We start from the raw sequence: 24522 nt of genomic DNA, 5'->3' as shown, positions 1-24522 counted from the left end.
ACTCAACTGCTGCCTTTACTGCACCACAGACACTGTCCTTATCACTTGACCTTATCAAAGTGTCATTTTCCTGCCTTGCCTCCTCTGTCCCTGCTGCCCCTAGCTCTCCGGCTGCCACCCAGGCTCCCTCACTTTTTGTTCAGCCATAAAAAATATGTCCTGCCTCGCCCTTTCCTTCCTGTTTCTTTTCTTTTTTTCCCCTTAAGACAGGGGCTCACTGTGTCGCCCAGGCTGGAGTGCAGTGGTGTGATCAAGGCTCACGGTAGCCTCAAACTCCTGGGCTCAAGTGATCCTCCCACCTCAGCCTCCCAAGAAGTTGGAACTACAGGCACACACCACCACACCTGGCTATTTTTTGAATTTTTTTGTACAGATGGGGCTCCACTGTGCTGCCCAGGCAGGTCTCGAACTGCTGGCTTCAAGTGATCCTCCAACCTCAGCCTCCCGAAGTGCTGGTATTACAGGCGTGAGCCACCACACCTGGCCTCTTTTCTTTCTTTCTTGTGCTTTTCACCCATCCCTTGCTGCGTTTGTTTTGTTTCTCAGCCAATAATTCCCAAATCTCTGAAATTCTCCATAATCCATAAATCTGTAACTCCCTTCCCTTAACCATATGAGATCATCATGCTTCCGGTTTCACAGAGAATATGGAGGTTGTCAGACACAGTCTCCCGGAATGAGTGTTCACTACCAGATCTATAAACCGACTTGCATCCCACACCGGGTGTCCTTCCCCTTCTCTCTCTCATTCTGTTAAGGGCATTCTTCACATCACTGTGAACCCCACACCTGCGCTCTGCATCCCAGCCTTTCCCACCTCCTCGGTGCTTTGCTTCAGTTTCCTCCCTTGCCTGGTTTGCCTCTTCCTCTCAATAGTCCCTTTGCCACTTAAGCGTGCTTAAATCTTAAAAAGTTTTTTAAAAAATTGGAAAATCTCAAGTTATTCCTTGAACTTTTTTTTCTTGTTTTGGGGTTTTTGTTTGTTTTGTTTTTTGAGATAGGGTCTCACTCTGTTGCCCAGGCTGCAGTGCAATGGCGCTATCTTGACTCACTGCAACCTCCGCTTCCCAGGTTCAAGCAATTCTCCTTCGTCAGCCTCCTGAGTAGCTGGGATTGATTATAGGCACGCACCACCAAGCCTGGCTAATTTTTGTATTTTTGGTAGAGACAGAATTTCACCATGTTGGCCAGGCTGGCCTCAAACTCCTGACCTCAAGGATTCACCCGCCTCGGCCACCCAAAGTCCTGGAATTATAGGCGTGAGCCACCACACCCGGCCCTAAGTTGTTTCTTTTGTGGCAAACTTCTGGAATAAGTTTCTACCAGCTGATTCCAATTACTTGATCTTCACCCCGTGGCTGCCTGGCTTCTACCTCCAGTACCTGGAAGCAGCCCGAGGATGACGGTTAACGGATGCTCCTCTGTGCACTTACTTGACTGCCGAGTGTTCCCAAGGCTTCTTCCCTTGTGTGTTGGACTGTGACAGGCCAAAGTAGGCAAGTACCTCCCCACCACCACCCACTCCAAGCTGGCATGCCCTTGCCTGGCTTCGTCTTAGCTTCTAAACTGGTCTCCTTGCCTCTACCTTTTCTCCGACAGCACTCCATCTCTGAAGTGTGTTCTCTCAACAGCCTGTTCAATCGGATTGTGACATGTTTTTGTGCAAACTTCCTTAGGCTTCCCATCCCGTAGGCAGTTCCAAATCCTTATTTTGGTCTACAAGGCCCTGTACAGTGTGCTCCCCTGGTAGTTTATTTGGTGTCTGTCTGTCTGTACTAAAACGTAAGCACCTGGAGGTCAAAGACTTTGTTCTGTTGGCTGCTGTATCGCCATTGCCTGGTGCGTTGAAAGTATTCAGTACATATTTGTTGAATTACTGTTTTCCATTTGGGATGTAAGTGATGCAGTTTTCAGCCCTGCCTTCCTCCACATTGCCACGCCTAGTAACAACAGTGGACATGTGTGCAGAGCACTGTTGGTGGCACTTGCCCATTTTCACTCCTTTCATCTTCCCAGCAGCTCTGTGAGGCGGGTGCCCCCGAGGCACTTCTCTCTGCTCCTGCTCCTGCTCCTGCCTTCCTGCTGGGTTTGACAAGCATGCAAAGCCTGGATTGCCCCTTCCCCAGGCCCTTTCTGGGGGTTGTGTTTGCAACAAGGAAACTTGTATCCCCTCAGGACAAAGAGCAAGCTTGCTTACTACCTGTTATAAAACAGGTGGATCCTCTAAGCTTAGTGCCCCTCAGCTCAGTGCAAACCTACTGCCTGCACCACATCTATCCAGGCCTGTGGGACTCGGGGGCTCATGCTGCCTGCTGCACCGTGAGGAATAAAGTCCTTTGCCTCTCGCCGAGTCTTGTGTCTTCCACCAATATCCATGAAACTGTAACAGGCGAATGCATCAGCTTCTAAGGCGGGAGAAATCAAAGCCCATACCTGACAGTATTGTTATTCCTCTGTTAAAAGATGAAGCTGGAAGCATAGAGAGATTAAATAACTTTGCCAAAGTCACATAAAGTAGGAAGTGGCAGAACCAGGATGCAAACCCAGGCAGTTGCTCCCAAGTCTGTGCCTTTAACCTCTGACTGCTAGTGTTTCTAAGTGCTGCTCTTGTAGAAACCCCACAGAAATCAGAGCCAGCACTGCACTCCTATCTCTGGCTGCCTCTCTGCCTCTTGTAGGCTCCTCTTCCTCCAGCTCTCTTTTAAACCTTGTTATTCCTCTAGGGCTCAGCTGTAGGCCACCTTCTTCCCATACTCCACTGAAAAGATCACTGTTGAGACCAATGTCTGCCTGTAAGCTAATGACTCTTAAATCCAAACTGGAGTTCATAGAGCTTTCCTAGAGTCTAGACTAACATCCAGCTGCAGCCCCATAGGCTCCTAAAATTCAATGTGCTTGAAATAAACCCTTTTTCTACTCAAAACCTATGTTCCTGTCTCTAGTCCCTTTGAGCTGATAACAAAATACCATAAACAGTAATTTTTAAATAACAGAAGTTGACCAGGCTCTGTGGCTCACGCCTGTAATCCCAGCACTTTGAGAGGCCAAAGGGGGTGGATCTCCTGAGGTCAGGAGTTTGAGACCAGCCTGGCCAACATAGTGAAACCCCGACTCTACTAAAAATACAAAAATTAGCTGGGCATGGTGGCGCATGCCTGTAATCCCAGCTACTCAGGAGGCTGAGGCAGGAGAATCGCTTGAACCTGGCAGGCAGGGGTGGCCGAGGCGGGTGAATCCTTGAGGTCAGGAGTTTGAGGCCAGCCTGGCCAACATGGTGAAATTCTGTCTCTACCAAAAATACAAAAATTAGCCAGGCTTGGTGGTGCGTGCCTATAATCAATCCCAGCTACTCAGGAGGCTGACGAAGGAGAATTGCTTGAACCTGGGAAGCGGAGGTTGCAGTGAGTCAAGATAGCGAGATAGTGAGCCGAGATTGGGCCATTGCACTCCAGCCTGAGCAACAAGAGTGAAACTCCATCTCAAAAAAAAAAAGAAAATTACAGAAGTTTATTTCTCACAGTTCCAGATGCTGGGAAGTCCAGGGTCAAGGCTCCAGCAGATTCTATGGCTGGTGTGGGCCCATTTCCTGGTTTAGAGCTCCTTCTCACTATTCTTCAAATGGTGGAAGAAGCTAGCGAGTTCTGTGGGGCCTCTGATAAGGGCACTAATCCCATTCATGAGGGCACCATCCTAATGATCTCATCACCTCCTGAAAGGCCCCATCTCCTAACACCATCACACTGGGGGTTACGATATCAACATAGGAATGGGATGTGGGGGAGACAATCACACCAAGCAGTAAGTTGGACAACAATTGGCAATCACCATGTCAAAACCCTAAGGAGGAAAGAGAGAAAATGATGTAAAGAAAAATAGTTTGCTAAAGGTGGGTGTGTTTCTACTTTCATCTTGGGTGGCCGCCGGTCCTCAGTGAGGACCTCTCTCCACTTGCAAACAGCAAGTCGAGCTGATTCCTTGGTCTCCACCCATAGTCCTCAGGTGTAGCACGTGGCTGTCTGACCTTTTATCAGGCAATGACCTCTGGACCAACTAGATGGACAGCATCCAAAGATAAGTCATCTTTGTCTAGCACGTAGTAGATGCTTTATACATTTGATTTTTTTTTTTTTTTTTTTTTTTTTGGCTCAAACCCCTTCCACTTACATAATTCTTCCTGTTTTGACAGGCTTTAGCAATGATGTGTTTTTCTCTGACTCAAGCTCAGCCCCAGTCCGCAGCCTCCATTCATCACATGAACATTGATTGGTGACGTGCAGCCATATATTGGTGCCATTTGGAAACAAAGCCTGGAGAAACTGGATTTTCTCTTAGGTAATTCTGTACATGTCTCTCCCCGCCACCAGACTGAGCTTCCAGAGGGCAAAGGACCAGATTAATCATGTCCAGCTTCCTAACACCTCACTGAGGCACCTGCTGGAGCTCCCATCATATAAACCATACTGACAGTTCCACAAAGAGACACAGACTCAAATGCACAGCCAGGAATATGACAAGCACAGGCAGAGTGTCTGAGAATGAAATCACACATAATTCTCTGAGACTTTATTTAAAACACAAGGTGAATTTACAAAAAGTTCAAGATGAATCAAAAGGTGGCCCTGGCCTCAGGCTTCCATGTCTGTGCCTCTGTTGAGGACAAGGAGTGCTCAGAGCAGCTGCCTCTCCATGCTCCCAAGTAGCCAGTGGCCCCTGTGATGGCAACCAATGATGCAGGTTTGTTTTTGATTGTTTGAAAAGAAAACTGAATTTCAAGGAGCCAAGTTTCTCTTTCTCCCTGAGCCATAGTAAGCTATGTGGTCTCAGTCAAATCTCTGCCCATCTGCCCCACAGCTTCCCCATCTGTAGGATGTCAGGACAAATCAGCTATTCTGGCCGGGCGCGGTGGCTCATGCCTGTAACCACAGCACTTTGGGAGGCCGAGGCAGGTGGATCCTCTGAGGTCAGGAGTTCGAGACCAGCCTGGTCAACATGGTGGAACCCGGTCTCTACTAAAAACACAAAAATTAGCCGGTCATGATGCTGTGCGCCTGTAACCCCAGCTACTCAGGAGGCTAAGGCAGGAGAATTGCTTGAACCCAGGAGGCGGAGGTTGCATGAGCTGAGATCGTGCCACTACACTCCAGCCTGGGTGACAGAGTGAGACTCCGTCTCAAAAAAAAAAAAAAAAAAGATAAGCTATTCTGTGGGCCCCTCCCAAGGCGGAAGTGCTGACTCTGTATTGTTGATAACAGAACTTGTCTCTCCAGGTGAAAATCAAGCCTAAACAAATGCTCAGTCCCAGGGACAGGGCTGATCCCATCACGCACTCCCACGCTCCGCCTTCCCCTGGGAGCTCAGTTCCTTCTACCTCACAGCTCGTAAAATGCCTGTGCATTCACTAAGTCCCGTCAGAAACTGCACAGGAGCAATTGTGACCAAGTAGTCACAAAAGCTGGCACCACACAGCGGCATGTCGGGAAAACGATGCCTCCATGTTGGAGACTGCCTGACCCAGTTCTAGGCCGAATATCGGAGGTTCTCAACCAAAGGAGCAAATCAGAGCCCCATTTACACGCCCAGGCTGCAGACCCGCAGGTTCCAACTCATTGGGTCCAAGTGGGGTCTGAGCATCTGGATTTTGTGAAGAGGCCAAAGATGATCCTAATGTGCACGCTGGTTGGAATCTGCCACTACAGGATTTTGGATCCTGCCGTCTTCTCAAAGCGTGCCGAGAGACAGAGAACAGAAAAGTTCTTTTTTTTTTTTTTTTTTGGAGACAGAGTTTCGCTCTTATTGCCCAGGCTGAAGTGTAAGTTGTGATCTTGGCTCACTGCCACCTCCGCCTCCTGGGTTCAAATGATTCTCCTGCCTCAGCCTCCCAAGTAGCTGGGATTACAGGTGTGCGCCACCATGCCTGACTAATATTGTATTTTTTTTTTTTTTTTTTTTTTTTTTTTACTGGAGACAAAGTTTCACCATGTTGATCAGGCTGGTCTCAAACTCCTGACCTCAAGTGATCCACCCACCTTGGCCTCCCAAAGTGCTGGGATTACAGGCGGGAGCCACCGTACCGGGCTGAAAAGCTTGTTTTTAAAAAGGCTGGGACTGATGTCTCTACGAAGGTTCATCGGTGGTGACAAATGTTACCACACGGTCTGGATGATGATGGTCTAGGGTGAGGGGAGAGGGTGTGGGGGAGCGCTCTGTGCTTTCCACTCAATTTACTCTAAAACATAATTCACGTTAAAGCCTATTGATTTAAATGCAGGGAAGAGGCAGCCAGGGTATGACGGAGTCAATGGAAATATTCAAGGATCGTGGTTCTGTCCCTCTCAGCCAGATCACTCTTCCTGAACACCTTTGTTCTCAGATGAGCTCCTGCTCCATCTCCATGGACGGCTTCTGCTGTCTGTGGGCAAAATTCTAAACTCCTCAGCCCGGCATTGACGGCACCTCCCGGTCCTGGTCTCAGACCGTCTTTCAAGCTTAGAATCAATAACCAGGAGCCCAAACTGAAAGGGACCTCAAAGACCATCCCCACCAGATTGTAAGTCCCACAAGGGGGGCCGTCCTTGTCTGTTCACCACAAGGAACTAGGACGTGACCAGGGTCTGCAAGGGCAGAGACCTACACCCGGATCTGGCTCCAGGTAGGAGTACATGCCCTGGCCCAGCCACCAGCCATTGCATTCCAGCCCAGCCCCCCCGCTCTTTTTTTTTGAGAGGGACTCTCACTCTGTCACCCAGGCCGGAGTGCGGGTGGCGCGATCTTGGTTCACTGCAACCTCCACCCCCCAGGTTCAATTGATTTCCTGCCTCAGCCTCCCGAATAGCATGGATTATAGGTGCCTGCTATCACGCCTGGCTAGTTTTTGTATTTTTAATAGAGATGGGATTTCACCATGTTGGCCAAGCTGATCTCAAACTCCTAACCTCAGGTGATCTGCCCGCCTCAGCCTCCCAAAGCACTGGGATTATAGGCGTGAGCCACCATGCCTGGCCAGAAATCCCCTTTTTCTTTCTCCCACACAGCCTGTCCTTCCACCTCATTTTGCCTCAAGCCCATTTCTCTGAACATTTCCGACATACTCCAGCCCCCTTAATCTCACTTGCCTCTGAGCTCTCTGCAGCATGACTTTATTCTTGCCATACTTGGCTTCGTGCTGCGTTATTTGGAATTATTTGAGGCCAGGCCTCTTTTGTATTCAGCTCTGTCTCCAGTGCCAGAGCCCTGGAGCTGCCATGCATCCCTCAGTGTCTGTGGGACCTGCCAGGCCAGCTGTGGGAGTCAGGACTAGGATTGATCTGAGCAGAGCCTTCGTGTGGGTTTGTTTTGTTTTGTTTTGTTTTGTTTTTTGAGATGGAGTCTCACTCTGTCGCCAGGCTGGAGTGCAGTGGCACGATCTCGGCTCACTGTAACCTCTGCCTCCCGGGTTCAAGAGATTCTCCTGCCTCAGCCTCCCAAGTAGCTGGGATCACAGGCAGGTGCCACCTGCTCCTCTGCTCTAAGAAAGCCTTATTCTTTTAGGATGTAAAGCATGGGCTCCAGATCCCAGCCGTCTAAACTTGAAATCCGGCTCTGCCACTTCCTGAACGTGTGCCCTTGCAGGAGTTGCTTAGTGTGCCTCAGCGTTTCCATCTGTCAAATGGAGATAGTATTAGTCTGTACTTGAGAGTAAGGATTTTAAAAGTTCATATAGGGGCTGGGTGCGGTGGCTCATGCCTGTAATCCCAGCACTTTGGGAGGCCAAGGCGGGTGGATCACCTGACGTCAGGAGTTCAAGACCAGCCTGGCCAACATGGTGAAATCCTGTCTCTACTAAAAATACAAATAAAAAAAAAAACTAGCCGGGCGTGGTGGCGGGCACCTGTAATCCCAGCTACTCAGGAAGCTGAGTCAGGAGAATCACTTGAACCCGAGAGGCAAAGGTTACAGTGAGCCAGGAACATGCCACTGCACTCCAGCCTGGGCAACAAGAATGAAACTCTGTCTCAAAAAAAAAAAAAGAAAAGAAAAGAAAATTCATATACGTAAAATGCTTAGAAATACATGGCACATAGTATTCACTCAATACATGTTTTATTATTATTATTAATCGTGTGATCCACAGGGATGAGCCAAGCACTCTGGACAACCATCCCAGGCTCCAAAGACAGGACAATGACATGGGTTCTGAGCCTTAAGTTCCAACATCCCCTTGACCTCCCAGTTCTAATTGGTCAGGTCCTATCTTCCCTGCTGAATTATTTGCTTCTTGTGTCCTCAGGAAACTGAGGCACAGAGAGGTCATAGAGCAAGGCCTCAAACCCCAGCAAGAACCCAGGCAGCTCTCCTGGGGCCGTGTCCCTAGGCCCCCTACAGACCCTGGCACCCAGTGGTCATGGGGGCTCCATGAGCCTTTCTTCACTGAGTGGAGGCCCTTCCACTCCTTCCCCCCGTCTTATTCTCTTCATCTGTTCGTACAGTCAAGGTTGTGGAATTGTAGAGTCGGGCACAAGCCTTGACGTTCAAATAGTTCAAGCCTCTATTTGATCAATAGGAGCAAAAGGTCCAGAGAGGCTAAACACAAGAGCATACAGCCAGTTATTGGCAGGAGTCGGGGCTGAGGAGCCTCCCTTTTTCCAAATGTTGCCTTGCTGGTGTTTGAAAGTGTTTGCCTGATAGAATAAACAGGAGCATAAAATGGTTTTTCCAGCAGAATGCTAAGTTCTCCAAAGTTGGGGTCTTCTGTGCTAGCTCGGGGTCCCTGCCAGGGTTCTCTTCATCCAGAGCAGTCAGTAAATGCTTCCCCAGTCTCCTGTCGTGCTTTCTGGAAGCACGGCATTGGCTGAACGTCTGTCAGGTACCGGGGGTGGCCTTAGGTGCCTTCGCATATGAGATCTCATTGAATTTTCACTTCAAAATGAAACTGAGTTCTTCATAAGAACTCCTCATTCTCATCCCCATTTTGTGAGAAAGTCAAAACAGTGGCAGGAGGAGCCTTGCACAGTTTCACACAGGTGGAATGTTTTCTGAGCCTGGATCCACGGGTCTTGCACAGTTTCACACAGGTGGAATGTTTTCTAAGCCTGGATCCACGGGTCTTGCACAGTTTCACACAGGTGGAATGTTTTCTGAGCCTGGATCCACGGGTCTTGCACAGTTTCACACAGGTGGAATGTTTTCTGAGCCTGGATCCACGGGTCTTGCACAGTTTCACACAGGTGGAATGTTTTCTGAGCCTGGATCCACGGGTCTTGCACAGTTTCACACAGGTGGAATGTTTTCTGAGCCTGGATCCACAGGTCTTGCACAGTTTCACACAGGTGGAATGTTTTCTGAGCCTGGATCCGTGGGTCTTGCAGTTTCACACAGGTGGAATGGTTTCTGTGCCTGGATCCACAGGTAAGCTGAGGAGTAGTGCAGAGAGAACTGGTCTGCCGGCGGAGAAACAGGTCAGGTGGAAAGTGGGGCAGTGAGCTCCTTGGGGGCGGGAGGGGCAGGGACAGGGAAGACTGCCCAGCGCCAGGCCTCTCCTGAGGGCGGCACTGATCCTACCCCCAACCTTTCACCTTTCACACTTGAGGGCTCCCTTGTCTTATATATTGTGTTAGCACCATGAAGTACACTGATTTTTCAGTAGATAAGCATGTGGGCTAAGATTTTACTTTTTTGAAAAATATTTTATCATGTTACCACGTTTGTACTGTGTGAGAAGGAATGCATATGATCTAGTTCCACCACGTTTTAACCCATCAGGAACTCCGTCATAAACTCTATTAAGAGACAGAATTTCATTCTTGTTGCCCATGCTGGAGTGCAATGGCATGATCTCAGTTCACTGCAACCTCTACCTCCAGGGTTCAAGCGATTCTCCAGCCTCAGCCTCCCAAGTAGCTGGGACTACAGGTGCGTGCCACCCCACCCAGATAATTTTTTGTATTTTTAAAAGAGATGGGGTTTCACCGTGTTGGCCAGGCTGGTCTCGGACTCCTGATCTAGTGATCTGCCTGCCTCGGCCTCCCAAAGTGCTGAGATTACAGATGTGAGCCACTGCGCCTGGTCGAGTTTGTCCTGTGTTTAAACATTTTATTTTAGATTTGCTGTAAATATTTATTATCTATATTCCTTCTATTTTATAAAACAGTAATGTGCATAACTGAAAACTTGAAAAACACAGAAAGGCAGAAAGAAGAGGGGAACACATCACCAAATTTACCCCTGAACAGCCACACTGTGACCTTGCTGTACTCCTTTGAAGGGTTTTGTTTTCCTATGCACAAGTTTGAGAGATGTGCTTTCCTTAGGTAAAAGGTAAGAAAGTCCCTGCTCTTTTCCACTGAATAATACAAGTAGCACTTTCCCCGTGAACCCAGTCATTGAAGGAGCATCATTTCTGACAGCTACCTAGTGTTTTATCAAGTGGATGAATATTTTGTATGTAACCAGTTCCCTAGCATTGGAACATTTTAATGGCTTCACATTTTTCATGATTATAAATTATGCTACAGTAAAGGGATGATTTTCTCCCAATAACAGCTTTTCTCAAATCATTAACTTGTCATTGCAAGACCCTGGGAATGGAGAATGGATCTTAGCTTGAGCAACAGTCTCCACGCAAAGGTGCTGACTGCAGAGTCATGACAGATGACAGGAGGGAAGAGGGGGAGGAGGGGCAGGTGATAGTTTAAAAAGTTTTTCATTTTCATTATGAAGGTACTATGTAGTTACATACAATTTGGAAAATACGTGAGTTTGGAATGTGTTCCAGCTCCAGTTTTAATTAACATGAACATGTAGGTCTTCTCGGCCTCCAACTCCATCTGTACCCACAAAAAACCTGGTCTCTTGCAAATGTGTCTTCCACCCCAGGTATTTCTGGAGTCCCCAAGGGTGACCACAAACCATTGCAGGTTTGTCTTCTATTATCATTGCTGCTGGTTTTATCATTGCCACTAGAAGCTGTACCCTTATTCTTCATCAAAGACTTGCATTTTGCCTCTGTTAAATGAAGGTTCAATGGTGACAGGGTGACCGACTAGGGTAAAAAAAAAAAAGAAAGGAAATAGTTTACTTACTTCTGCAGCCTCTTAGGGATCCCAGAGTGGGTTCACTTGAGCTCCCAGAAATTACAGGGCGGGGCGAGGTCATTCTTCACTTTGCACACCTAGCCCTTCTCTGTCTTATTCACTGCTAGGCCTGGCATGATGCCTGGCACAGAGGTGTGCCCAATTGAGATTTGTGCATTAACCTCATGAATGAGCGAATGGCCCATCTGGCAGGAAGTACAGAGAGAGCTCCGTGAGATGACTGGCAAAGGCACCAGGTGGCGTGGCAGGGGCTGGATGGAAAGCTAGCAGCAGCCCCTCTTCCCGTTAGGCCCTCCCTTCCCTTCTCCGAGGCCCGCCCACCCAAGGAGGGGTTACTTCACTGTCAGGGGTTCCCACAGCTCCTGGCTTGCTTGCATCCCACTTACCTCTTCTCGCTGTCGGTGTCTTCCCGGGGCCTGGTGCTGGTGGGGCTGGCTGGTGGCCAAGTGTCCTTGGGGCAGAGACTGTCCTCTTTGGTATTCTCGGTGTCCCGCCAGGGCCCAGACTAGGCTGGTGCTCCATGACAGGCCAGGGGAGAGGTGAGCGAGACCCTGTGGAACATGAGTCTCTGCATCTCACAGCTTCCAAGAAAGTGATTTCTCTACATAGGAAAGTCTAGAACTATAAACTATCTTTCAAATAAAAATCCTTTCCCAACTCATTGCAAGTGTCATTTTTATCACGCAATGCCACATTCATGTCATTCAACACGTATTTCTGGCACACTGGCTATATGCCAAGCACTGCTAGGTGCTGGGGATACTGGTATGGACAAGAGGGACACAATGGCCCAGCCGTCGCCACCCAGACTGATAAACTGGCTCATCTGGTCTTGTCGCCTCTACCCAGGAACCGGCTCAGTGCAAGAGGGTGACTTCGACTTCCTATGATGTCATCTCCAATCCGAGCAACCAGCACTCCTCACTCCCCGGACCCCTGTTCACCAAATTATCCTTCCCTGCTGGAGCCTGCAGACCACAGGAGAGGCAGACAGGAAGCACCCCCACAAACACACACATATGGGATTTCAAGAATTTATGGTTATTTATGGTCAGGGCTTTGAGAGAAGAGAATGCAATCCTGGGAAGAACTGAGGGCAGCTAGTTAATGTCAGGGGTGTGGGGCAAGTCCTCTCTTTGAAGAAAGGACAGCTGTAGTTATGCATTGATGTGTCCGTTTGTTTAGCATTCCTCACCCCCACCCCCAGGCTAAGCTTTTAGAAGAGCAAGACCACATCTGTGTTATTTGCTGCCTTCCTACCTTCTGGTTTAACCACACGGGATCCTCGAACAGCCCTTCCCCGGCAGCTGGAACAGGTCCGGCTTGCCTTCTGCAGCAGGTGCCGGTGGCGCTCAGTGAGCTAGTCCAGGTCCTGCTCCAGCTTCTTAGCAAGTGTCCTCAGTTCCTCTGCTGTCTCTGTCCTTGCCCCATCCTCCAGGTGCTTCCAGCTCTGCAGGAAGCTGCTCATGTCTTTCAGAAGTAAGAAGCCAGCCCCAGCAGCACCCATCACCCGGGCACCATTGGTCATGGCCAGAGTTGTGCCCTCAAAGGCTCTCTGCACCCCTCTAGCCCTCCAGAAAGGGATGTGTCTTGTGACCACAAAATTCTTGACCATAGCCATGAACCCAGAGTTGGCTTTGGCCATCTGGTAGGCACGAAGGTCCCTGATGCCCTTGATGGCTTTTACACACTTGTCAACACAAAAGCCAGCAGCCCCAATTTCAGACCAATTTATTTCTCCAAAAGCCTCATGTGATGTCGTCAGAGGCCCCAGTCGGCTGGCTTTGTCTCTTGCTGCTGAATCGCTCCTATTTTCTAAAACATTTGTTACTATGTTGGTGATGGCAGCTGCTGCCCCCAACCCTGTCGCAGCTGTTGAGAGCACGAGACTGCCTCCTGCTGTCACAGGTGCTAGGGCCAAACCCAGGATGCTCATGACCCCAGAAACAGTCCCGGAATAGCTGGCCACCGGGCTGGTCTTGGTCAGCAACTTGTGAGTGGTGTCAGCTTGGTCCGCAAGGATGTTAAGTTCTTTGATGTTCTGTTCTAGCTCAAATTTGTGCAAAGGAAAATACGAGAGAAACAGTCTTTCCTCCTCTGACAGCCAGCCGTCTGGCATGGAATCTTTGTCACATCGCATCAGTTCTTCAAACAGAACACAGGACAGCACAGCAGCCTCATCACTGTGGACAGCTGACATCAAATTGTTAATTTTCCAGCTCGGCACAGGTTCACCAGTGAGGCTAAAGACATCGAGGTAATCTGGGTACTAAAATGTGTGCAGGAGGCAGAGCCCTGGGAATCGAGGTATAATGTCAAAACCACCTTTGCAGAAATTCTAACAGTGGGGAAATTATGGCAGTGAAAGGGGTCTGACCTAGCCGGCTTCATCTTGCTTCTAACCTCCAAGCTGTTCTTGTTCTTTCTTCTGGGCATAGGCTCAACTAACTTTGGGAGGAACTTAGTTTATAGTTTAACTTTGAAACAAAGATGACAACAGCCCCTTCCCGAAACAAACCCCCTTCTTGCCTAGGGACCAGACTGCCTTTACAGGACTAAAAAATTAGCCATAATATTAGAAATTATAATTTAGGTGTTATTCAACCAGAGGCCACAAGATTCTAAACCTCCCCACTTACTCCTCGACATAACATCACTATTGGAAAACCTAACACGAGTGCTTGAGGTATTTTTCAGACCCTGCACTCAGTGGTTCAGCTGTCGCCACCCAGACTGATCAACTGGCTCATCTGGTCTTGTGGCCTCTACCCAGACACCGGCTCAGTGCAAGACGGTGACTTCGACTTCCTATGATTTCATCTCCAACCCCAGCGATCAGTACTCCTCACTCCCTGGACCCCTACCACCAAATTATCCTTTAAAAAAAACCCGTCCTGGCCAGGCGTGGTGTCTCATACCTGTAATCCCAGCATTCTGGGAGGCCCAGGTGAGCGGATCACAGGGTCAGGAGTTCAAAACCAGCCTGGCCAATATGGTAAAACCCCGTCTCTACTAAAAATACAAAAGTTAGCTGGTTGTGGTGGTGGGCGCCTGTAGTCCCAGCTACTCCAGAGGCTGTGGCAGGAGAATTGCTTGAACCTGGGAAGCGGAGGTTGCAGTGAGCTGAGATCACGCCACTGCACTCCAGCCTGGGCGACAGAGTGAGACTTTGTCTCAAAAAAAAAAAAACAGGCCGGGCGCGGTGGCTCAAGCCTGTAATCCCAGCACTTTGGGAGGCCAAGACGGGCGGATCACGAGGTCAGCAGATCGAGACCATCCTGGCTAACCCAGTGAAACCCCATCTCTACTAAAAAATACAAAAAAAAAAACTAGCCGGGCGAGGTGGTGGGCGCCTGTAGTCCCAGCTACTCGGGAGGCTGAGGCAGGAGAATGGCGTAAACCCGGGAGGCGGAGCTTGCAGTGAGCTGAGATCCGGCCACTGCACTCCAGCCTGGGTGACAGAGTGAGACTCCGTCTCAAAAAAAAAAAAAAAAAAAAAACAACAACAACAACAGCAAAACCCACTCCTCAAATCTTTGGAGAAACTGACTTGAGTAATAATAAAACTCCAGTCTCCCATTCATCTGGCTCTGCATGAATTAAACTCTTGATTGCAATTCCCCTGTCTTGATAAATCAACTCTATCTGGGCAGAGGGCAAAATGAACCCACTGGGCTGTTACAGTGTGGGTGGCAGACAGACAGACAGACAGAAGGTCCACTCTGGCCTGGAGCCCTGGGTGGGGGTGGCCATGTGTTTTGAGCAGGAGCACAGCTTGAACTACCCCTATGCAGGCCCAGGCTGGTGGCTTACTATTCCATTCATCCACAAACAGCTCTCTTCCAAATGTATGTGGATACCAGCCCAGGCACAGTGGCTTGTGTCTGTAATCCCAGCACTTTGGGACACCGAGGTGGATGGATCACCTGAGGTGGATGGATCACCTGAGGTGAGGAGTTCGAGACCAGCCTGGCCAACATGGTGAAATCCCATCTCTACTAAAAATACAAAAATTAGCCAGGCATGGTAGTGGGTGCCTGTAGTCCCAGATACTCAGGAGGCTGAGGCAGGAGAATTGCTTGATCCTAGGAGGCACAGGTTGCACTGAGCTGAGATCATACCATAGCACTCCAGCCTGGGCAACAACAGTGAAACTCTGTCTCAAAAATAATAATAATAATAATAAAATAAATGTATGGGGATACTGACGTTATGAATAAAATGTAACTTAAAAGCTTTACTGACTTTTGTCACCAATTCTTTTCCTAAAAAAGACATATGTACATGTATACATTTATAATTTATACATATATAAGTTGTGACTAATTTGATTAAGAAACAGTACCAAAAGTATACAGAGCAGATGCCTTGATCTTCTTTCTTTTTCTTTTTTTTTTTTTTTAAAAACATGTTTGCTTGAAAATTGTGGTTGCTTCTGGGCAGGGAACCTGGGACATCTGGAAATAGGATTTAAGGGGAGACTCTTTTTTTTGTTTTTGAGACGGGGTCTCACTATATTGCCCAGGCTGGCCTCAAACTCCTGGGTTCAAGTGATGCTCCCCAGCAGCTGGGACTACAGGCACATGCAACCACACCTAGTGACACTTACTTTTTACTGTTTGCCCTTTTGTTCCTCTTAGCTTTTGTGTCATATGCATGTATGATCATTTTTAAAAATTAGTAAAAGAGTCTACACTTCCAAAGCAAAAGTTTGGGGATCTCCAAGAAGACAACCACATATCCCCCTTCCACGGGAGAGGGCTCACTGTCGTTCAGTTGGACAGTGTTGAATATTTTGAAAACAAAGTAGATTTTTTTTGTTTGTTTTGAGACGGAGTCTCACTCTATTGTCCAGGCTAGAGTGCAGCGGCGCGATCTCGGCTCACTGCAACCTCTGCCTCGAGTTCAAGCCATTCTCCTGCCTCAGCCTCCCAAGTAGTCAGGCATGAGGCACCACCATGCTGGGCTAATTTCTGTATTTTTAGTAGAGACAGGGTTTTGCCATGTTGGCCAGGCTGGTCTCGAACTCCTGACCTCAAGTGATCCACCCCCTCTCGGCCTCCCAAAGTTTTGAGATTACAGGTATGAGCCACCGCGCCCGGCCCAAAGTAGACTTCTAACAAAAGTGTGGTCATACTTAGAAATAGTGAGATCTACTCTGACCACTTGTTAACGGGCAAGTGACTGAAGCTTGTAAATCTTAAGAAAAAATGAGGAAAAGGGAAAAAAGGCATAACTGGGAAAATTCTCTCCACTCAAACCTTTCCTGTAATTTTAAAAAAGAATCACCATTCAGTTTTCCTGTTGAATCATTTTGGCTCAGTATCTGGAACTTCAGGGTTATGCAGGACCTTTGAGAATCACTGTTCTTAAGAACCTTTATCTTACGGAATTTGGGACTCCCAGCGTGGGTATTGCTGGACTATGGACTGTGTGTGTGACTTTCTACAGCACGTAACACGGTCTGACTTGTATGTTCCCTAGGTTGGTTCTGGCCTGTCTCCTAATGGAGCATCTACAATAGACTTGGCTTGGGTTTGATGGATAGTGAGAGAGGGTCTATGGGAAAGGATGCAAGGCTGTGGGCAAACTGTACTTGGACCAAGGAACCCCAAGGCCTGAAAGGAACTGTGGACAATGGACTTAGAATCCTCTGCTCCCTAGCCAAGGCCATTAGCAGCCTCAAGTGGACCAGCCCTGGGTCCCTCCCTCCTCCCTCCTGGGGGAAGCGGGAGGGGCCTTCTGACATCCTTCCTCGTCTTCAAGTCACTCTTTTAAGAAAGGACTTCATCGGGGTTTAAAGTGAACATCTCTGTAAACCTAGTGTTTCAGTGCCCCCTCTCCAACCTAAGTTTTAGAACTATGAGATGTTAGAGCTGGAAGCCCTTCCAGGTCGCCTGGTACACAGATGGCAGAGGCATAACCTCCCCACTATTGTTAGTGAGGGTGTCTAAAGCACAGGAGAATCGCGGTGCCGCATCTAGGCTCTTTGGGAAAGAGTGCTGCTGTGACCTAGTGGGCGCCGTCTAGGCGCAACACAGAAGATAAACAGTCATCTGCCACATTTTTGCCATCAATGAGCCCAGTCCCTCATTTACAGAGGAGCAAACCGGCTCCAAAAAGGAGGGACATTCCCTGATTACAACTGAGTTAGTGGTGGAGTTAGGCTAAGAACCTAGGGCCGGCCGGGCGCGGTGGCTCAAGCCTGTAATCCCAGCACTTTGGGAGGCCGAGACGGGCGGATCACGAGGTCAGGAGATCGAGACCATCCTGGCTGACACGGTGAAACCCCATCTCTACTAAAAAAAAATACAAAAAAAAACTAGCCGGGCGAGGTGGCGGGCGCCTGTAGTCCCAGCTACTCAGGAGGCTGAGGCAGGAGAATGGCGTGAACCCGGAAGGCAGAGCTTGCAGTGAGCCGAGATCTGGCCACTGCACTCCAGCCTGGGTGGCAGAGCGAGACTCCGTCTCAAAAAAAAAAAAAAAAAAAGAACCTAGGGCCGGGCACAGTGGCTCAGTCTGTAATCCCAGCACTTTGGGAGGCCTAGGTGGGCGGATCACTTGAGGTCAGGAGTTCGAGACCAGCCTGACCAACATGGTGAAACCCCATCGCTACTAAAAATACAAAAATTATCCAGGTGTGGTGGTAGGCACCTGTAATCCCAGCTACTTGGGAGGCTGAGGCAGGAGAATCGCATGAACCTGGGAGGCAGAGGTTGCAGTGAGCCAAGATCGCACCATCGCACTCCAGGCTGGGCGACAAGAGGGAAACTCCGTCTCCTGAAGCCTCTAGTCTGCCTCAACCACTGGCTGATTTTCCCCGAGATACAAAAAATCATCCCTCTCCCTTTACCAAAGGAGGAGAGGTGAACATTGTACAAGCACATAGGAAGGGCTCCCGTTAACTCCGGTCCACGCAGCATGCGTCGGCCAGTAGCCAAAGTCAAGGACACGGATAAGTAAAATGGTTGTGCCTGTGCCTGAAAAGTCAATGCCTTTTTTGGGAGCTTTCCCAGACTTAACGAGAGCCTTAGGGGGAAATCTTGACAGCAGAGGTGGGAGAGAGAACAGTAGAGGGAGGTTGGGCCAAGGACACAGAGAAGTGAATGACTGTACCTGTGCCTGAAAGCGCAGGCAACCCATTTGCATGACGCATGAAGATTTTATCTTTAGGCGCTTGGCTGCTATAAATTGCGGGAGCATTGCAACCCACTTTAGAGAACCTTATGGACACTTTGGCAAGAGTTAAGTGCAGCCTCTGTTAGGCAGCAGAGTCTGTTGTGAGTCTACTGCTGCAGCCGAGCTCTGTGGGAGAGTCTGAACGCCCAGGCCAAGGCAATAGAAAGGCACGTCCCAGGAGCTTGGATCTCAAGGCAAGACTCAGACACTGTCATGGGTTGGGAAAGGGTGAAGGCAGACCCAGGAAGGAATATTCCTGGATTGGGAGAAAACCAGCAAATTCTGCTTCTAGGATTCCATTGCCCTCTAAGCCATGTGTCTGGGCATCTATCCGTATACAATGTACTTACCATTACCAAAAGATTTTTTTTTTTTTTTGATGAAGTCTTGCTCTGTCGCCCAGGCTAGAGTGCAGTAGTGGTGCGATCTTGGCTCACTGCAACCTCTGCCTCACGGGTTCAAGCAATTCTCCTGCCTCAGCCCCCCATGTAGCTGGGATTACAGGCATGCTCCACCACACCTAGCTAATTTCTGTATTTTTAGTAGAGACAAGGTTTCACCAGGTTGGCCAGTCTGGTCTTGAACTCCTGACCTCAAGTGATCCGCCCACCTCGGCCTCCCAAAATTCTGAGATTACAAGCATGAGCCACCGTGCCTGCACTTACCAAAGGTTTTACATTTTTTTTTATGCGGATGTGTACGTTTTTCCCCTTTTTTGCATATCTCTAATTGCACATGAGACAACACGAGCAACGCGTCAGCCAACTTGGTTGGAAACCATTTGTAGTTTCATCCTATGAAGGTGGCTACAGATCTGGATATTAACAATCAAATTTTATTCCTTCATTCAAATACTCACTGACAGCTAGGCGTGGTGGCTCACACCTGTAATCCCAGCACATTGGGAGGCCGAGGTGGGTGAAGCATTTGAGGTCATGAGTTCAAGACCAGCCTGGCCAACATGGCAAAACTCCGTCTCTACAAACAATATAAAACTTAGCCAGGCGTGGTGGCAGGCGTCTGTAATCCCAGCTACTCAGGAGGCTGAGGCAGGAGAATCACTTGAACCAGGGAGGCAGAGGCTGTAGTGAGCTGAGATCGTGCCACTGCACTCCAACCTGGGTGACAGAGAAGAGACTCTGTCTCAAAACAAAACAAAACCAAACCCAAATACTCATTGAGTGCCGGGTCTGTGCCAGACACCGTTTTAGATGCTGGGATTGTGGCCATAAGCATAACAGTCCGTTCTCTGCCCTTACAGAACTCAGGTTCTGGGGACTTCCCCCAGACCTCACCTCCGTAGATTACCTTTGGAAGCCACGTTTCTTCACAACCTTCTCCCAAGCCTGGAGATGGACGAAGATTAGGGACATTTCTTCTTGAGTTATCTCAGTCCAAAAAGACATAACAGCGCTCCGGGAAAGTCGGCTGTCTAATTATAATATTGGAGAATTAGAAAAAAAAAAAAGTTAGAATACAACAAAAATCTTAATGTCTCAGAAATGTCACATGATTTTTGTCTGATTTTAACCGAACAAACCATGGGAATGCCCAAGGCTGACTAGGATGCAATAAAACTGAAAATCTCTTAGGCTTCTGGTGGCAAAGTAGATTGGTAAAGCACTTTTGAAATGTTGACATTATACATTAATGAAATGGGAGTGGGCAGGGAAGTGCTGCATAGAGAAGGGCATGGTCCCTGGTGAGTGTTCCACCCTCCGGCCTGGGCCCATGGATCTAAGTGAGGACAAGCATTTCTGTTTTCGTTCCCAAATGTTGCATTTTCCAAGACCTCTCTGGCTCGCCATGTCCCCACCTAGCAGGCAGAAACACACAAGCAGCTGGACATCGAGAGGAACACACAGGCAGAACACACCAACAGATGCTGACAGGTCATACACGGCTGGATGACATGGAATTCAGCCAAAGGCAGTTGGAGGAGAACCCGGCCGCTGAGTGGCCCAACTCCAGGGGAAGACCACCTTCCCACTCCATCCCCTTTCTGGCTCCCCATCCATCTGCTGAGAGCTACATTCAATAAAACCTTGCACTCATTCTCCAAGCCCACGTGTGATCCAATTTTTCCGGCATACTAGGGCAAGAACCCTGGAATACAGAAATTAGACCAGAGCTCTGCCTTATCCTTCCGATAAGCTCCCTGGGGCTTCGGGAGCTGCAAACACTGAACCCTAGATGGCACTGCTGTGGGGTCGGAGCCCATGCTCCTCACGACCTGCAAGTCCGTATGCTGCCCCTAGGGGTTTGAGCTGCAGGGCACCGAAGAAGTGAGCCACAGCCTGTTTTATACCGTGCAAGGGGGATAAGGGAAACTTTTCCCATTCCATTAAGTCACAAAAATCTTCTGAGAATCATCCAATAACACAATGATAGGCACCAAGACAATCGGGGCCATGTTATTGATAACACTGTTAACTTGGGAGCAAGTGAACGATCATTCTGTCCAGTGCCTATCATCTATAATCCTGAGAGAGGCACAGTCTGGTCCCTGCTGAATGACACCCGCCTGATGACAAGGCTCGTGGGCGGGATGGTGGTTGGTTTTGCCCAGGCAGGCAACACGGCAGAGTCCACCTTGTTCAGACACTCTTTCTCACATTGCAGCTTCTTTTGTTGCTCAAAAATCACTTTAAATGTATTTTCAATATAATTTGACAAAAAAATTGTCAAATTTGACAAAAAATATAATTTGACAAAAATCACCGCTAGTTCCATTACTATTGATTTTATTCTCTACTTCCAGTAATTTTTCAAATCCGTATTATTTCTTGCATGGTTTTTATACTTATAATGGTGTGTCCTGTTTTTATTATTATTATTATTTTTTTTTTTGAGATGGTCTCACTGTCACCCAGGTTGGAATGCAGCGGTGCGATCTCGGCTCACTGCAACCTCCACCTCCTGGGTTCAAGTGATTGTCCTGTCTCAGCCTCCCGAGTCATTGGAATTATAGGTGTGCACCACCATGCCCAGCTAATTCTTGTATTTGTAGTAGAGATGAGGGTTTCACCATGTTGGCCAGGCTGGTCTCAAACTCCCAACCTCAGGTGATCCATCTGCCTCAGCCTCCCAAAGTGCTGGGATTACAGGTATGAGCCGATGTGGCCAGCCACGTGCCCTGTTTTTAAAATGTAATGTTATACAAGTATTTTCCATCTTGCTATGCAGTTGTTATAATGATTATTTTTGATGACTCTATGCTGTTTCCTTAACAGAAGATGTATTGTCCTGTTTATAGAAACACTCCCTTATCACGGCACTTTGGCATCTTTTTTTTTTTTTTTTGAGACGGGGTCTTGCTCTGTTGTCCAGGCTGCAGTGCAGTAGCACTATCTCCCGGTTCAAGTAATTCTCCTGCCTCAGCCTCCCAAGTAGCTGGGACTACAGGTGCGCACTACCAACCTGGCTAATTTTTTGTATTTTTAGAAGAGACAGGGTTTCAACATGTTGGCCAGGCTAATCTCAAACTCCTGGCCTCAAGTGATCTGCCCACGTTGGCCTCCCAAAGTGTTGGGATTACAGGCGTGAGCCACCGTGCCCAACCATGCTTTGGGGTCTTAACACTTTTGTTATCCAGATGAGTTCTTTGATAATGTTGCCACCTTGTCCTGCCTGCTGCCTCTACTGTAACCAGTGATGGAACCAGTGATTGGCCCCTTCCCCCCTGCCACACTGCTTCATGCAGGGGCCTGAGGAGCTGCTTATGTTTTTAGTTAAACTTTACATTTTTAGTTAACCTTTACAAAGGAAGTTATTTGATGTAGTGTTTTCAAACACGAGCAGTTGAGAGGGTCTCAGGATAACTCCCTCATTAAGGCTAAGGATCTGCTATATCTCCACCCAGCAATAGCATATGGCTTCCCAGGGAGTCATGGCTTCCATTTTCTTTCACATAAGACTTGTTGATTCTTTACATTTGTTGCTAACGTGTATTTCTTTGATGTTGTACATTGTTTTGATGCAATTACGAATAGTGGTCTTTTAATGTAATGTTTTCTAACTTGTCTTGTTACTTATAGAAATGTTACCCATTTTTAATACTCTTGTGCTTGACTACATGTTTATTACTGTAGTAGTTATTGAATGAATAATTCATGAATGAATAATGCTGGACTTTTATTTCTGTTTTTAGTATTTTGTTTTCTTATGTTGGTTTCATGCCTTATTGGGTTTCCTTGGATCCTTATTTTCTATTATGATATTGACTCTAGTATTTCACAGTTGGCAGTTGGTTTTCATCATGATAAGGCAGTGTGTTTTATTCCTATACTTAGACATTTTTATTAGGACTAAGTGTGGAATTTTCAAACTCCAATGAGATGATTATTCTTTTCCTTTTTTGTTTATCCCATGAATGTGGTGCATTCTTAGCATAGATTTCCATATATTGAATTACCCATACATTCCATGAAAACCCCCAACTTGGTCATTGCATATTTTTGAATCAGAATGTTATAGATTTATATCCTCTAGTATTTTATTCCTATATTCATCATAGAGAAATACATGATATTGAGTCATAGTTTTCTTGTGATCACAGTTTATCATTGGTGTTATATTTGCTTCACAGAATGTATTCAATAGCGTATTTTTTCTATTTCTGGGACAATTTGTACAACATGAGAATTGTTTGTTTTCTGAAAGCTTAAGAGAACTTACCAGGTAACACCTTGGAACCAGAAACTTGCAAATTTCCTCATTTGCCACATGGGATGCTTTAGATTTTTTTAAATTTAAGCTTATAATATGATTAATAAATGTGACTCTCTTCCCCATTCCTGAAACCTGTCTCTCCCAGTCCTCACCTAAGTCTATTTTTTTCTTTTCTTTTTTTTTTTTTTTTTTTTTTTTGAGACGGAGTCGCGCTCTGCCGTTCAGGCTGGAGTGCAGTGGCCGGATCTCAGCTCACTGCAAGCTCCGCCTCCCGGGTTGACGCCATTCTCCTGCCTCAGCCTCCCGAGTAGCTGGGACTACAGGCGCCCGCCACCACGCCCGGCTAGTTTTTTGTATTTTTTTAGTAGAGATGGGGTTTCACCGTGTTAGTCAGGATGGTCTCGATCTCCTGACCTCGTGATCCGCCCGTCTCGGCCTCCCAAAGTGCTGGGATTACAGGCTTGAGCCACCGCGCCCGGCCTCTTTTCTTTTTTCTTTTTTTTTTTTCTTTTGCAATAGAGGTTCTCTGTCGCCCAGGCTGGAGTGCAGTGGTGTGATCTCAGTCACTGCAACCTCTGCCACCTAGGTTCAAGTGACTCTCCTGCCTCAGCCTTCTGAGTAGCTGGGATTACAGGTGCCTGCCACCATGCCTGGCTAAGTTTTGTATTTTTAGTAGAGACAGGGTTTCACCATGATGGTCAGGCTGGTCTTGAACTCCTGACCTCAGGTGATCTGCCCGCCTCAGACTCAAAATGCTGGGATTACAGGCACAAGCCACCGCACCCGGCCTGCCTATTCTTTTTTGAAGAGACTTAAAAAACCCTAACAAAGTCCGTGGTCTTTCAAACTGCACCTGGTTCTAATTTTCTATGTACAATTATTTCTTATGTTCTTTGAATAGGTGTTTCACAAAAGAAGTACTGTGGCCAGTAAATATGGGACAAGGCGCTTGACATCACTAGTCGCCCCAAAACACAAATTTAGACCATGGCCAGCTACTGTTTCATTGATTAGTTTGGCATCCTGTGTGGGCGAAAAAGAGATAGGAGAACACGTACACTTGGTTGAGACATAAGATACTTGGCTGAGCATAAGATTACATTGCTTTTGTTTTTTTTTTTTTTGTTTTTTGAGAGCGAGTCTCGCTTTGTCACCCAGGCTGGAGTGTGGTGGCATGATCTTGGCTCACTACCTCTGCCTGCCGGGTTCAGGTGATTCTCCCACCTCAGCCTCCCAAGTAGCTGGGATTACATGCACCCACCACCACGCCAGGCTAACTTTTATATTTTAAGTAGAGATAGGGTTTCGCCCTGTTGGCCAGGCTGGTCTCGAACTCCTGACCTCAGGTGATCCACCCATCTTGGCTTCACAAAGTGCCGGGATTACAGGTGTGAGCCACTGTACTCGGCCGCTATGGCTTTTGGAAGGATGATTTAGGGTATCTTTCTTTTTTTGTTTTGGAGATGGTCTCATTTTGGCAACTAGGCTGGAGTGCAGTGACACAATCTCGGCTCACCGCAGTAACCTCCCAGGCTCAAGTGATCCTCCTGTCTTACCCCCCCAAGTGGCTGGGACTACAGGTGTGTGCCACCATGCCCAGCTA

The 24522-nt window shown here is 47.8% G+C and overlaps 1 protein-coding gene across 1 annotated transcript; it reads right to left on the bottom strand.

The window, feature by feature from the left end:
* Positions 1 to 8062: 8062 nt before the first annotated feature.
* On the bottom strand, positions 8063 to 22696 carry LOC105464555 (apolipoprotein L5). The gene is given in 6 exon segments (XM_071078931.1): positions 8063 to 9389; positions 11456 to 11620; positions 12330 to 13292; positions 13295 to 13312; positions 19508 to 19636; positions 22663 to 22696. Coding segments are annotated over 6 exon segments (1401 nt in total). The 3' UTR covers positions 8063 to 9297.
* Positions 22697 to 24522: the final 1826 nt, after the last annotated feature.

This window comes from Macaca nemestrina, chromosome 15 (assembly GCF_043159975.1).
Source record: "Macaca nemestrina isolate mMacNem1 chromosome 15, mMacNem.hap1, whole genome shotgun sequence".
Classification (NCBI taxonomy): domain Eukaryota; kingdom Metazoa; phylum Chordata; class Mammalia; order Primates; family Cercopithecidae; genus Macaca; species Macaca nemestrina.
Note: the sequence above shows the minus strand (reverse complement) of the source record. Positions and strands in the feature narration are given on the sequence as shown.